Source organism: Periplaneta americana, chromosome 3 (assembly GCF_040183065.1).
Source record: "Periplaneta americana isolate PAMFEO1 chromosome 3, P.americana_PAMFEO1_priV1, whole genome shotgun sequence".
NCBI lineage: Eukaryota > Metazoa > Arthropoda > Insecta > Blattodea > Blattidae > Periplaneta > Periplaneta americana.
Window position 1 is genome coordinate 169,242,429 of NC_091119.1, and position 16,028 is coordinate 169,258,456.

At 36.2% G+C, this 16,028-nt stretch overlaps 1 protein-coding gene across 1 annotated transcript in view; it reads right to left on the reverse strand.

Annotated features, from left to right (window-relative positions):
• The window catches only part of Mtpbeta (mitochondrial trifunctional protein beta subunit), a 38,593-nt gene extending 27,237 nt beyond the window's left edge, over window positions 1-11,356 (reverse strand). Inside the window, exons 1-5 of the mRNA XM_069822279.1 lie at window positions 11,173-11,356; window positions 10,554-10,734; window positions 10,272-10,459; window positions 9,887-10,074; window positions 6,135-6,309 (exon numbers count right to left, since the gene is read on the reverse strand). Coding sequence (XP_069678380.1) covers window positions 6,135-6,309; window positions 9,887-10,074; window positions 10,272-10,459; window positions 10,554-10,734; window positions 11,173-11,242 — 802 coding nt within the window. The 5' untranslated portion in view covers window positions 11,243-11,356. The remainder of the gene's footprint in view (window positions 1-6,134; window positions 6,310-9,886; window positions 10,075-10,271; window positions 10,460-10,553; window positions 10,735-11,172) is intronic.
• Between the last annotated feature and the right edge of the window lie 4,672 nt (window positions 11,357-16,028).

Genomic DNA, 16,028 nt, shown 5'->3' on the forward strand with positions numbered 1-16,028 from the left:
ATCCCATTGTAGAATCCTGGGAAACGAGAATGCGGATGCTTTAGCAAAGAAGGGCAGCACTGCTACTTACAGACCTGTTACTAAAGCTACGTATTACTCTGTGAAAAGATTTACTAAATCTACATACTTAGACTTCAACAAACAAAATTTGATAACACGTTCTCAAGAGAAAAAATGGAACTCTTTGAATCATAATCCACAGTTAATTCCCGATTTACCACGAAAATCGTCTGTAGCTGCATTTAGATTGGCAACAGGCATGACTGTTTGGCCAAACACATGGATAGAATTGGAATATATCAGTCCTTCAACTGCCCATTGTCCAACTCAAACCAAGAAATGGATTCGGAACACCTCAAAATCTGTGCTTCAGTGACTGACCATGATAATATCTTTGAAAAATATTGGAGTGCAAGAGTTCAAATGACTTTATTGTCAAATGCCTGGCATTAGAAAACAACAATAGTTATACATTCATTAATAATAATTCTCATGTTCTAAATTTAGTTCTGTCTCTCAAAGTTAGCAATATTCGTAGGATTTTCTTTAGCACACAAGTGATGTTGCTGCATTCTTTACTTACAAGGGAATGTTCAATACTGAAAGGTTGGATAGGATCTTCAAATTTTGTACACTAAAATGTCGCATTTATAACAAATTTTCTGCAAAGAAATTTTTTTCGAAATCAATCTGTAAGACAGTTAAATAGTACTTGGAATATTAGTAGTAGTTTGGTAGTTCGGAAGCCCTGATGCTGTCACTCGGAAGAAGGCAAGGTCTGTGTAGTACTGTGTTGCAAGGCAATGGCAGGTAAGTATGGAGTCTGACATCGAATTTATCAGTGGAGCTATAGGTTTAATTTGAGAGAAATTGAATACCATACTAGTCTAATTGTTCGAGTGATGGAATCTTTCACCATATATACGAGTAATTACTACCTTGAATTAAATTATGTTAATCAATTAAAGAAAATCTCAAGTTACTATTGGAAATACTGCTCACTTGCTAGCTATTTCTTTTTGTATTTCAAAGAGAAAGGCTTACATCGATGCGTAAAAATAAAGGCAAGTTATCAATTTGCCTATACTGTTTTCGCTGTAAGAAAAATCCTAATGTAAACACAAGCACGTGGCTGTCATACCAGTGATTGGCTTCCAGTCGAAACACTCACATGACACAGGAAAATAAAGTTCCGTATTTGGAAACCATAATCTTGTATTATTTGAAAATAAAAAAATTGTATTCTAGTTGTTAAATACGATGTAATATATGAGTTCACTTATATGCAAAACGCTAGGTAAAAGAAAAGCTATTTTTATATTTTATTTACTATGAACACAGATGAAGTTACAGGAGAATGGAGAAAGTTACAAAACACAGAACTGCACGCATTGTATTCTTCACCTGACATAATTAGGAACATTAAATCCAGACGTTTGAGATGGCCAGGGCATGTAGCATGTATGGGCAAATCCAGAAATGCATATAGTGTGTTAGTTCGGAGACCGGAGGGAAAAATACCTTTAGGGAGGCCGAGACGTAGGTGGGAAGATAATATTAAAATGGATTTGAGGGAGGTGGGATATGATGATAGAGCATGGATTAATCTTGCTCAGGATAGGGACCAATGGCGGGCTTATGTGAGGGCGGCAATGAACCTCCGGGTTCTTTAAAAGCCAGTAAGTAAGTATGAACGCAGATGAATACCAACAGTAATAACGAGATAGTCTGTTCTTGTAACGAGCTGGCGTCACTTGAGCTCGTAGTTGTTCACATAAGCATGTGGTACTGTAGTATGGCTTCTGCATCCTGGAAGGAATAACTCCTTTGTCCGATAGCAATTGACCTTACACGTAAGTTTTAAATAATTTAATTACAGTAATTATAAAGTAGTTGTTTTCTAATGCCAGGCGTTTGACAAAGTCATTTGACCTCTTGCACTCCAATATTTTTTAAAGATATTATCATGGTCAGCCAATGAAGCACAGATTAGTAATTATAAAGTAAAAGTTTCCTAAGCAAAGTAATGCATAGTAGTGAGGTTAGGTTTACTTAACGAGTAACAGGAAATGTTTAACATGAAACAGAATGCACAACAGTGGGTGGGAGAAGCAATGACACCAAGCTGCGGCCAATGAATCCTCATCTCAGTCACGTGCTATTGTTTACATTAGGACTTTTCTTACAGTGAAAAGATTATAGTTAGTAAATGAATAGAAAAGGTTCTGCAACTACTAGATTCACAGCAACATTTGGAACATAGTTTTAATAGCTGTATATTATTTTCGCAACTTTTTTTTGGCACAACATCATACACTAATAAGATGTATCAGTGTGCAAAATTTGAAGATCCTACGCAACCTTCCAGTGTTGAATGTTCTTTGTCAGTTGCCAAAATGATAAAATTTGATTTATTACATAGACGACTGCTTACTATGACTATGACAAAACAGAATTATTTAAAGTGGCTTATCAACACAGCCTATATACACAAAAATGGGCTGTGAGAAGTTTTTATTGCTATGCTGAGCAATAACAAGAGTAATGACATTGACAAATGGATTCTTATCAACTATGAAGGACTTCACATTCTTTCTTGTATGGAAACACTTCTGATAAAATACTTACTTTCACAAGTATTCTATACATGTTGAAAAGGAAGGTGTTTAACAATGCTTAATATTAGTGCTTTAAGAGGCAAGCTTGAAATTCAAATTACTTCCAATATTACAGTAGACCGACACAGAACTGCACACATTGTATTCTTCACCTGACATAATTAGGAACATTAAATCCAGATGTTTGAGATGGGCAGGGCATGTAGCATGTATGGGCGAATCCAGAAATGCACATTAGAGTGTTAGTTGGGAGGCCGAAGGGGAAAAGACCTTTAGGGAGGCCGAGGCATAGGTGGGAAGATAATATTAAAATGGATTTGAGGGAGGTGGGATATGATGATAGAGAATGGATTAATTTTGCTCAGGATAGGGACCAATGGCGGGCTTATGTGAGGGCGGCAATGAACCTCCGGGTTCCTTAAAAGCCAGTAAGTAAGTAAATAATAATAATAATAAGTCTAGCTTAAACAAGATGGTAAGCTATCATCTTGGACACCCATCAATACTGGTGTAAGACAAGGATGTGGATTAACACCCATTCTCTTTATTATTTATATGAGGTAGGATATGATGATAGAGAATGGATTAATTTTACTCAGGATAGGGACCAATGGCGGGCTTATGTGAGGGCGGCAATGAACCTCCGGGTTCCTTAAAAGCCAGTAAGTAAGTAAGTAAATAATAATAATAATAATAATAATAATAATAATAATAATAAGTCTAGCTTAAACAAGATGGTAAGCTATCATCTTGGACACCCATCAATACTGGTGTAAGACAAGGACGTGGATTATCACCCTTTCTCTTTATTATTTATATGAGGTGGGATATGATGATAGAGAATGGATTAATTTTGCTCAGGATAGGGACCAATGGCGGGCTTATGTGAGGGTGGCAATGAACCTCCGGGTTCCTTAAAAGCCAGTAAGTAAGTAAGTAATTACAGTAGACCAATTTCTTGCCTCAATAAATAAACAAATACTAAAATACCTTAAACTATGGATTTTTCTTATTCTTAGGCAACACTATTTAACATCAAATGAAGAAGACAGGAGGAGCTAAATTAAAAAAAAAAGAAAAAAGCGTGCAATGACTCAAATTGTATTGGAAAAAAAAAAAAGCTAAATTAATGTTTGAGAATTTTTAAGACTGAACCTTTGGATGGATAGTAGTTCTAGAATCTAGATATTTAGACTCCTACTGTAGAATATATTGAAAGCAACATCTTTATCTACTCTGTACTATAATTGTTACAAAACATGTTCTTGAACTTCGACTAGTATCAGTATACTTTTGTGATACAAGTAAATTCTAAATAAGCATGGAATATTTAGAGGCCCACCAAAAAAAAACTACACGTCTATTTTCTTATGTACAGTCTTAGAAAAAAGTTCATTCATGCTAATGGCACAGGTGTATTTCAGGTCTGGCGATGCAAAGGTACAATTTTTCGAGGCTGGATGGCACCAGGGCACTTTTCTGATTTTTATATTATCAAATTTTGTATTTATAAAAAAAAAATTATGTTTCATTCATATTTGAACAATTTCATAGTTAGATCTGCTGCATGAACCTAACAACCTCTTTACTTAGATTCTAACCCATGTACTTTCTTCTGATATTCCATAGGTATTACTTTAGAAATGGCGATGGTGATGGTGATAAACATGACTAATACTTGTGTTATCGAAATCTCAGAGCTAGGGCAATTTTTTTTAGAAATACACCACTGGCTAATGGTCATCAAATTGTTTGTTGTTTCAAATATTAGCATACTTCTGAGGGTAGATTTTATTTCATCCACAGAACTGAAACCACATCCACACAACTGTAGACAATGGCACTGTTGCAACGAATGACAATATGCAAGAAATCTTGAAATAATGAGGTTGAGATAGAATTTTTGCTAAATGTTTCAAAAGGTAAGTCTTTGCACACTTGTTTTAACTCAAACCATTAATCAAATAACTGATCTTCACTCAATTTTGGAAGAATTTTTTTAAATGTTCTGTCAATTCCAGCATTTCTTTGTTTCCAACTTCAGCTAAATACCATCCAACTGGCCACTCAGCTGTATCGAAAATCTCCACATTTCACAAAACTAGTTAATGAATCTTCTTTTCATATAGACTTGCACGTTGTTAACCACATTCTTATAATCTGTTTGGAAAATAGTCTCCTCTAAATAATAATTAATATCCGCTACATCTTGCTCCCCCCCCCCCCCCCCCAAAAACTGTAAGTTGACACACTATCATTCAGCAGCATCAGTCCCATTTCTTGCTAATATAAATTAAAAGCCAACAGTTGGTATTCGTGAGTGATGTAACTATGTACAACCGTACTATTAGTCCCCCTAAAGCCTTGGTTTTTCTGAACCGACACGTGTGGCACATCGGTTCAGAAAAACCAAGGCTTTAAGGGGAGCAGTATTGCTGGGGACTACCCTCACACATAGGCCACTTGGAGGGTCCCATTGTACTATCCGGAATGGAATGGTGTGAGTGCTCTAAGGCCCCCCTTTCTACAGATTCCCCTGTCAGCTGCCTCCAAACTCCTCTACAGCCTACAGAATCCTTTTACCTTTCCACATAAGCATTACCACAGTCCATCAACTCTGGTTCCATGGGGTACTATGAGCTAAGGGAAGAGCCCACGCTACATAGCACTACCACCAGCAACCAATGACCACACACCACGGGGGTCCAAGTTCGGTGGTAGCCCACATTCGACTCTACATCAAAGTACCCAAAATATGGGAAAGAAATGGAGATGATGACGAAAGAGAAGAAGTGTAATTATAATGGTGAAATGATGAGGTCCAACGTAGAAAGTTACCCTGCAATTCTGTTTCAATTAGTTGAGGGAAAATCTCAGGAGAAACCTCTACAAGGCAGCTTGTCTCAATCAGAATTTGAACTCAGGCCTGCCCATTTCAAGATACGCTGTTAATCCACAGAAGTGGACACTTATCCCTTACTGGACCATTGTCTAACACTGAATAAAATTCCCGAAGAAATAGGCCTATGTTCTAAAAGCATACATGGGCCTTATATATGAGGAAATTTAATATAGATCGCAAAATAAGCCAAGCAACAACACAGTTCGATCACCTGAACCATCCGTTGTGGTAAATAGTCACTGAAGATGGAGAAGCATCTCCGAAACATGTCTGACTATTACTAATTTCTTTAATAATTTTATTGTAGGCCTATTTATTAGTGTTCATATAACTGCAATATATCATCTTTAATGTATCTTTTCAAATATTCATTGAATAATGTAAATTTTCCAGCAATATTCTTTTAAATTCACCACCCAAGTTATTGGTTACGTACCTTAAGCGCCAGTAAAAATAATTTAGATGCCCGGGACATGTGGGTATCTGCTTATTTACAAGCCTGTTCTAAATTGCTAGACATTTTTAAAGGACTACAGTGAAATTAATGCTTATAATGTAAACAGTCGTGAAGTAAGAATAATAAAAAAAACTACCATTATGAAGGGAAGATTTACCTTTCATTGGCACTATGTCTGTAAGGTATCCTTTATCATAGGCCTGTTGGGCAAGTGTATGGGATCTTAGAGCATATTCGTCTTGCTCTTTACGTGAAATTCCAAATGATGCTGCCAGCCGATCTGCAGAATGCCCCATGGTTTCTCCTGACGAAAATTCTGCCACTGCTGGTAACTGTTTGAGAAATGAGTTTAACACATTAGAAACGCATATTACGTTTCAAATTAACAGTAATGCGTAAAGTTACAGTGATCATTATTAATTTACCAGCACTAACATAAGTTTACTTATTTATTTGTATATACAGAGTATTAACTTATGAGCAAATCCAGAAATGCATATACGGTCTTGCTAATAAAAACTCTATATACAGACGTTTAACTGTCTTATACTTATACAATGAGTAGCTCATTTATAAGTCGTGTGTAAATTCCTTACTAATAATCACTACATATGTCGTGTATAACAGTATAACTGTTACACAGCTACGTCATAGTTTCGTCATTACTTTGTTACGAAAGGTAATAGAATATCTGAGATTCTCTATTGCATCCAGTAGAGTGCTCTAGTGTGCCATGTTAAGAATCGATAGTACAACTGGCTCTGATCGATTACCACACTATATTTTGGTCAAAGAGAACAAGCTACAGCAATAATATTCTACTTATTCTGTGTTCTTCTGTGATTACAAGGCATCCATCACCATAAAATGACAGTCAATACGAACAGCTATTAGAGGGGCGGCCATTTTTTCTCTATACACAACCCTTAAACAAGGGGTTTTGTGTATATAACTACTGCAAAGCAATTCCCATTGTATAGTTACAGATTGTTTATATATCCATCACTTATGCATGGTTTATTAGTAACGTTTTCTGTCTCAACGCTGCATAAGTCCCGTATAAAAACTATACACGGTTTATTAGTAAGACAGATAGAGTATTAGTTGGGCCTGAGGGAAAAAGACCTTTGGGGAGGCTGAGACATAGATGGGAAGATAATATTAAAATGGATTTGAGGGAGGTGGGATATGATGATAGAGACTGGATTAATCTTGCTCAGGATAGGGACCAATGGTGGCTTATGTGAGGGCGGCAATGAACCTCCGGGTTCCTTAAAAGTCAGTAAGTAAGTATACAGAGTGTTAAATAAAAGTCTGAAATTTAACAAAACAGGTAGTATCCATCAAAACAAAACAAAAAAGATCTAAACAAACGTGTTTCCTAAAACACATAAGGTATGTAAGAGATATGGACACTTGTTCATCTTCACTATAAGAGGTTCTCAATGTGATTTCTATTTGCTGTAGTGCATACTTATATCCTACATTTTAGGGAATCACGTACCCTTTGGAACATGGTGGTTGCATACACCAAAACCTTTAAACATCTGCCTGATACAGACGATCACAGACAAATGTTTACTGCACTATATACACTAATGACTGCACCTGTTTATCTTCTTTGTTACTACATTGCAACAAAAAACAACAAATTCACGCTACAGGAGAGCAATCATTTTCCGTGTCAAAGGGTGTATAACTGTGAAAACGTACATAAACAAAAGAAAATCATGTAGCAGAACAAGGGAGGACTTCGAGACGTAAATTTTCTGACAAACTAGTTCTGTGCAGAAATACAATACTAAATTTAGTGAATAAATTTAATGAAGTAGGTGCTCTGTGAGTGAATTGTTTTCTGTTTATTTGATTTTTGTGATTTCATCTTTTCTGATAGAACACACGGAAAGTGTAAAAGGTAATATCACAGTCTAGTACATACAGTCACGAAGCTTGAGTTTATGAGGGTACTAGGAACAATAGACTGTGCAGGTTCTATTTCGCATTGTCTGTAATGAGGCGATAGTAGCGATTCTAGTAGTTAGTAACTATCTATGGATGCATATTTACTATGTATTGAGCTTCGTGACTGTATATACTAGACTGTGGTAATATACCTTACGTGGTTTGTCCGGCACTCCTCAATAAATGGTTCTGCTTCTTCTCAAACTGTTTTTTGATGTCCAATAACTGGTCAATGGGTACCTATTTTTAAGTCAGGTTTCTGAATATGTAATTGGATTACTGAACACGGATACCTTGCTTTCCTTCTTACTCCGAAATTCCAATCTTGTGCACACAAAATAAATTATTGGCAGTGAAAAGTGTCTTTCCGTAAGCATGATGCACATTCGACAAACAGACAAATCTGCTCTTTTTAATATTTTAAGATAATTGTTGTTCAGTGAGGTATCCGTATACTGAAATTTTCCCATGTAATTAATAAAAAGTGAACGGTTTTGGGTTTTTCAAAGAACCATTATTGAATATTGAAGAACTGCGATCTTCTACTGTTAAGACATGACGTATTGTCCGATAAATGTGAAACTTTGAAATAAGCGAGTTTTCGCAAGGTTGAGTATCAAGTGACAGGTTAGGTTTGTTTGTTCAGGCTTTTGGTATGCCTTGCATGTACGATTTTTGGGTAGATAGGTAGATAACGAGTTTTCGTAAGGTTGAGGATCAGTGACAGACTAGGTTTGGTTTGTTCAGGCTTTTGGTATGTCTTCCATATACGAGTACACTTTTTGGTAGACAGGTATACAAACAGAAGTATAATTTGCTAAGTTTAAGAAAAGTAGGTCAACGTTATTTTGCATTTTTTTTTTCGTAAAATTATCAATTTTAGTCATTTTTTAAATTTGGAGTTTGTAATATTTCATAACACATATGGACGAATCCAGAAATGCATATAGTGTTAGTTGGGAGGCCGGAGGGGAAAAAGACCTTTGGGGAAGCCGAGATGTAGATGGGAAGATAATATTAAAATGGATTTGAGGGAGGTGGGATATGATAGAAACTGGATTCATTTTGCTCAGGATAGGGACCAATGTCGGGCTTATGTGAGGGCGGCAATGAACCTCCGGGTTCCTTAAAAGCCAGTAAGTAAGATTTCATAAAGTTGTACAAAACTCCAATGTCCTTTGTGCCATTTTTCAGCAATTTTCGTTTCTGAAAAATCATTAAATATAACCATTTTTTAAAGAAAAAGAAGGCTGACATGATGGGCTATAGTTTTACCAAAAAGTCACAAATTTTTAGTTCTTATTATAGTAATATTTCCATGTTTTTTTGTTTTTAAGGTCATTAAATGCTTGCTTAAATATTTTTCTGTCATAAACACCCGGTCCCTATTTACTAGCTAGTATGAAACAAGCACAGTCTAGTATATACAGTCACGAAGCTTGAGTTGTGAGGATACTAGGAACAATTGACTGTGTTGGTACTATTTCGCATTGTCTGTGATGAGGTGATATTAGCGATCCTAGTGGTTAGCAACTACCTATGGATGCACATTTACTAAGTATTGAGCTTCGTGACTGTATATACTAGACAGTGATACAGTGTATGTTGTACAGCCGAAAGGTTTTTCAAGTGACCACCAGTCATTGTCAGTAAGGTGCTGAAGAAGTTTTGAAGGAAAATCTATATAAGTCAAGTCAAGAAATACACAAGTAATATTAGATCATAACCAGAATGTGACTGGCTTGCAGAATTGGCTATTCATGCAAAAAACCTAATCTTAACTACGCAGGTCTATGTTGAAGATCGATTAGAGATAAAGTAACAGAATAATATTGAGTTACTAGAAGACAAATTATTTGACACCACAAGTCTTATGCCAACGGAATATTAAACATAACTGTCGGAAAAACTTACTAGTTGGCTTAGATATCAAAATATTAAGCCTACCTCAGGAATAAGATACGAAGGTCGCATTGTCGTCAAGAGTTGAAGTTTCTGACCTATAGTTTTTGCCTTATTGGATTTCAAAAGAATACTGCGAAGTTTTCTAGAAAGACGGATGGGAATATCAGACATAAATTCCACACCTCCCGCAACTACTACTTCATAAGCTCCAGCTGCAATAAGCCCAATACCTAAAAAAAAAAAAAAAACAAAGAAAAAGTATTCAAATAAATACAAATTTCACCAACAGACTATAAAATTACTGTTAACTTAAATGAATCTAATTAATTACATATGTATTGACAAAAACTTTTCTTATACCTACTTACCTAATGAAATTTTTTGCTACGATTAAGTTTTTATTGACATTAATAATTCTGAAATTTACCTGTAGTAATGCTCTGGTTGGAGCTAATACAAGCCATTGTCACTGTATGAGCTGGAGTTTTGTCCGAAAAACCAGCAGAAAGTGCTGCTTCACGACCAATGTTACTTGTTCTCACTTCTTGAATTACCGTACCATATATAATATAATCTATAATTTCCTTATCAACTCCTGTCTTTCGTAGAAGAGACCTGAATAAAACAGGAATGCAACCATTTATATATGTAGATCTCAACAAATGAACACATTTCTTTCAAACTGCTTTAAACATGTTGGCCTACTTACAGCAGTGCATGCCTAGCAAGATCATTTGCAATTAGCTTCGAATAATCAGTACCAGACACAAGAAAAGGAGTTCGAACTGCATCTACAAATACTATATTTTTTCCAGTCTTGTCTGCAACAGACTTTTTTGATTCGCGGGGAGCCCAGGTTGCTTTCGCTGTCGTAATGCATCGTGCTGATCCTGTAAGCAAAATCATTCATTGCTATCAATATTAGGCCTAGTAGATCTTGGTAGTACACTGTGGGGGAGGGTTCTAAATTAATTATTACAGAATTAAAAGCAATTGTGATCTAAGACAATCCAATGGCAAGTGTTATTTAATACAAAATAAGTGTACGAACACTCAGGCAATTACATTAGCAAATATTTAGCATTGTAAATCAACAATATGTAGCAATAATTGTGCTAAATATCATACTTAATTAGAGCAAGCTGTTAATATTTTCTATTTATTGCAATTTCGTCGAATTCCTGTAGTCATCGTTGTGAGACATGAATGACGTTGCTGAACTTTACACTCTCTTACTTTCACAGCACAACTTCAGCATTTAAAATCACATAATTTTGCGAACCAACTAAATAGTTATAACAAAAAAGTCGTTACTGCATAATACAAACCATAGTTCAACTGAGAAAAGTTAACACCAGTATGAACTTTCACTAGATTTCTTGCAATGTAATACGCCATTGTCCTTCTTGTTTCTCCTCTTCTGATCTCGTATAACTAGTTTACGAAAGGAAGAAAAAGAGAAACAACGCTACCACGCTAGGCACAACATCACAATCACTCTCGATGAGTCGAACATGGCCGAACATTCCCAGGGAATAGTGCTGCTACCTGCTGATAAATTTTAAAATGATTGCGTAACCAATTTGAATTCGTGCCCGCTTCGATCGTACGAACTTCGTGAAACTTGCGCGAAATATTAGTTATTTTAAAGAAAGTTCTGTGTTTTGTGTCAATTTACGAGACTTCCAGAATGATAAACATTATTTATGAGCTATTAGTGATATTTTTATGAACTGAACCAGGCTATTGTACCGGACATCTGTTGCGTGTTCCAAAGTGGTAAGTTTTCTTTAATAATATTAGTTTAAATCCAGTTTAATATGTTAAATTTGTATTTTATTCTTTTCGTTTTGAAGTAATGGAGATGACTGTAATGTTTATATGTAATCCAAAATAGATCTACCTTTTTTAAAATATGTAGGTCTATGTTTACAATTTTACATAATATTGAAATATTTCGAACGTAGCAGCTAGTAGAGGTGGGGAAAAAATAACGTAAGTTACTTTGGAATAGTTTCTTACTTGGAACTGTTCTAGAACGTACACAGAATCTTGTAATACTACGTTCCAAAATAACAGAATTGTTCTGGGCTATTGCAATTTTTAGTAGGTTATTTTACGACACTTTATTAACATCTTAGGTTATTTAGCGTCTGAATGAGATGAAGGTGATAATGCCGGTGAAATGAGTCCGGGGTCCAGCACCGAAAGTTACCCAGCATTTGCTCATATTGGGATGAGGGAAAACTCCGGAAAACACCTCAACCAGGTAACTTGCCCAAACCGGGAATCGAACCCGAGCCACGCGCTAACCGTTACTCCACAGGTGTGGGCTATTGCAGAATACTTGCCGCTACAAAATACTTGTTTCACTTTGGAACTACATTTTTTAAATTGGTTATTTTACGACGCATTTTCAATCGCTGTGGTTATCGTCTAAAAGAGATGAAGGTGATAATGCCGGCGAAATGAATCCAGGGTCCAGTGCCGAAAATTACCCAGCATTTCTTCTTATTGGGTTGAGGGGAAACCCCGTAAAAAAACTCAACCAGGTAACTTGCCCGAACCAGGATTTGAACACGGACTCGCTCGTTGCACGGTCAGACATGCTAACCGTTACTCCACAGTACTGGACAGTTCCGTTTTATTCGCGGGAATTCAAAATGTCAGCCATAAAGATTTCTTCAGAGATTGCGAACTTCGGGAGTAGGCTATATTTTGGTTTCTTGATCCGTTTTATCGGTTTGCGTACGTTTCCTCAATTTCGGCTTTGGTGAAACGGCCATTGTAACGCTATGTTACGTAATTTTTCAATAAAATTTGTTTGCACGCTCACATCACCCCTAACTCTACCGAAATTTCTGATTAAATATCACTACTCGTCCGAGAAAATAGGTTTATTTAGCAAACGTATGCCGTTCATTGCATCTAAATTGGACAATCACAGCGCCTTCTCGAATTTGACTATGCAACTTAAATTGTACTCCGCGACCTCCCCCCACTTACGCGACACCTCTCTACCCCTCACACCTAGTCGCGTGTGCCGCAAAGTTGATATTTAAATGAACGAAATCCGTGAGGAACTTCCTGTCGTATGAACGCTCCAAACTCCTGCTGAATTTTGTCACCCCAACTTTTCTAGCCTACACCACCTAGGCAGACTGAATTATAGAAAGTTATCAACAGTAATCTCACTAGACGTTTTGATTTATCTAGAGAAAATCAAAACTCGAGTGGGATTTAATTGACTATTACAAGATTAGAAGAAAGTATATAAAGATTAGAAGTAACGAAGTACACCAGTACAATAAAATATTAATTGACTTACGAAAATACAACTGTCTTCAAATGTATTATTGTACCATCTCAACATTACAAATATTACGCTAGATGCATGCTAGATGGCAGTAGTGTCTTTATACAGACACTGTAATGATTACTATTCAATAAATCTTAATATTAAACAATCTCTGAGACGTGACTATCCATAATATCATATAGCAGAAGTTCTTTTTATCCTCTCAGAGCAGAAGCTATAACATAACCTAACTAATATACACAAGTGTTAGAAAAGTTTTAATTAACGACGATGACATAAAAAATAAACATGAATAATTTTAAAAGGAATAATTACCGGTATTGAATGTAAAGTTTTCAAATTTGAATGTGGTTGGTGGTTCAGTTGATGTTATATTGGACGTGTGCATAATAGAAGTGGAACTCGTTGATTTAGGCCTACATGGTGTATTCAACTTATTCAGGATTTCCGAATGGTGCTCTTCATTTATTTGTAAATCGGATTTCAGAAGATGCATAGGTATGATCAGTGATTTTTATTAATTCTTGTTCTTGAATGCCAATGCGAGTCATATTTGAAACTGCTGTGCATCGACTGGAGTGGTTTGTAATTTTATATATATTTTTGACGTCCAGACCAGAGCAGTTTCAAATGTTGGCAAACAAAGAAACAAATGCTAGGGACGCTATAAAATTAAACAAATGCTAGGGACGCGATAAAATTAAACAAATGGTAGGGACGCGATAAAATTATGCGATAAGCAGCCATGATTGGTTGAAATACGTCCTTTCGTACCGTTTTATTGGTCAAAAGTAGTATGACGTAGTAATAGTGTAATATTCACGTCAAAACATTAAGCAGAAAATTAAGTCTAAAATGAAATATAGGTGGTTACGTGGTTGAATGGATTGGTTAAAGACAGAATGAATCTGTAGATAAATAAATGAATGAAAGGGATAAATAGGTATTATCGCCGCGCTCTCATGGTTAACATTCGGCAGGTCTTTGAGCGGCCTCGTGCATAACATTCGGCAGGTCTTTGAAATTTAATTGCATTATTGTTTTCAATTTCTTATGTCGCCGCTCCAGTCACTCGCCTCAATTTCAATATTGCAACCAATAAGCTGCTTCCATTATTAAATGACACCTACTTGTCTAATCCACGTGGACTAAAACCGAGTTTGGAATGTCTTGTGCTGAGGACGAACATTAAGGTATGTGATTACTTACTTACTTACTGGCTTTTAAGGAACCCGGAGGTTCATTGCCGCCCTCACATAAGCCCGCCATTAGTCCCTGTCCTGAGCAAGATTAATCAAGTCTCTATCATCATATCCCACCTCCCTCAAATCCATTTTAATATTATCCTCCCATCTACGTCTCGGCCTCCCCAAAGGTCTTTTTCCCTCCGGCCTCCCAACTAACACTCTATATGCATTTCTGGATTCGTCCATACGTGCTACATGCCTTGCCCATCTCAAACGTCTGGATTTATTGTTCCTAATTATGTCAGGTGAAGAATACAATGCGTGCAGTTCTGCGTTGTGTAACTTTCTCCATTCTCCTGTAACTTCATCCCTCTTAGCCCCAAATATTTTCCTAAGCACCTTATTCTCAAAACCCTTAACCTATGTTCAGGTGTGTGATTAAATTATTATTAAAGAGCTATTATTAAGAGTTAAGAATGTCAACGTACTCGTATAACAATATAACAAACTAGTGCCTATTCTTATCGAGGAAGTAGACGTGACAACGTGACGCTTAGAGTGAAACTACAGAGCAACAATCGGTCGGCAAAATTATGTTTTAAAAGCACACCGCACGTTATTGTATGATGCCGACATGTTAACCATGAGAGCGCGGCGATAATAACTGAGTGAATGGTTGGTTAGATAAATGGCTGAGTGGAAGGAAAAATAGGAGGATTAACGAGTAGATGGACAGGTCGATAGGTGGGTGGATGTTGGATGATGAATAGGAAGGATGAAGTATGGATAAATACATTTATGAACAGAAGAAAGGCTACATGCAGCAGAGGATGGCTTGACAGACAGATAGGTAGATAGGTCAGTAGGTAGTTGGGTAGGTAATTGGCAGATGCATAGATAAGTACAAAAAGAAAGATCTAAGAAAGTAGATAAATAGATGTACGCAATTGAGTAGATATAGATGAATATGTCGTATAGGTACTTAGATATACTGTAATGTAGCTAGGTTTAAGTTTGTGCATATTTTAGTGGATCTGACACCAACAAATACTTCAGTAACTTGAGTTTGGACTGGAAACCCACTAGAACATTACAGTTCACCCATTATCAATATAATATGTATGCTAATTGCTCAGAGCGGTACTCCTATTTGGTGTCAAGTTGAAAGGCGTTAAAGTAAATTCCTACACTTGAAAACAGGTACACGCAGGAGAATAATTACTGTTTATGTTATCATGAAAAACTTGTTTCAATGCTCCACCATCATTACAAAAATGACCTTAAGGAAAGCATGTGTTCCAGATTTTTGTGAAATACCTAAGAAATGTATACGTTGTGCTAGAATATTTTTGAATGCATAAGCTTTATAATTTTCTGTACCAGAAGTCCATAAAAGGTCATATGTCCCTGTAAGATAACGTAAACTCTGAGTTATTTTTATCTTAACAACGTTCGTATGTTTGTTTTGCTTAATTGAGTTGTGTTTAAATACATTTCCCAGTTTGTGTACTCGAAAAATAAATACAAGAACACATAATAAACCCTGTAGGCAGAGTAAGGCAATATTTGTAAGAACCCAAGGTTTATGTTCTCAGTTGTTTGTCTTCATGTTGAATGTACTGACTATGCATATATTTCACCGTTCTCAAATCTGTAATAACATTATGAACGCCCATGC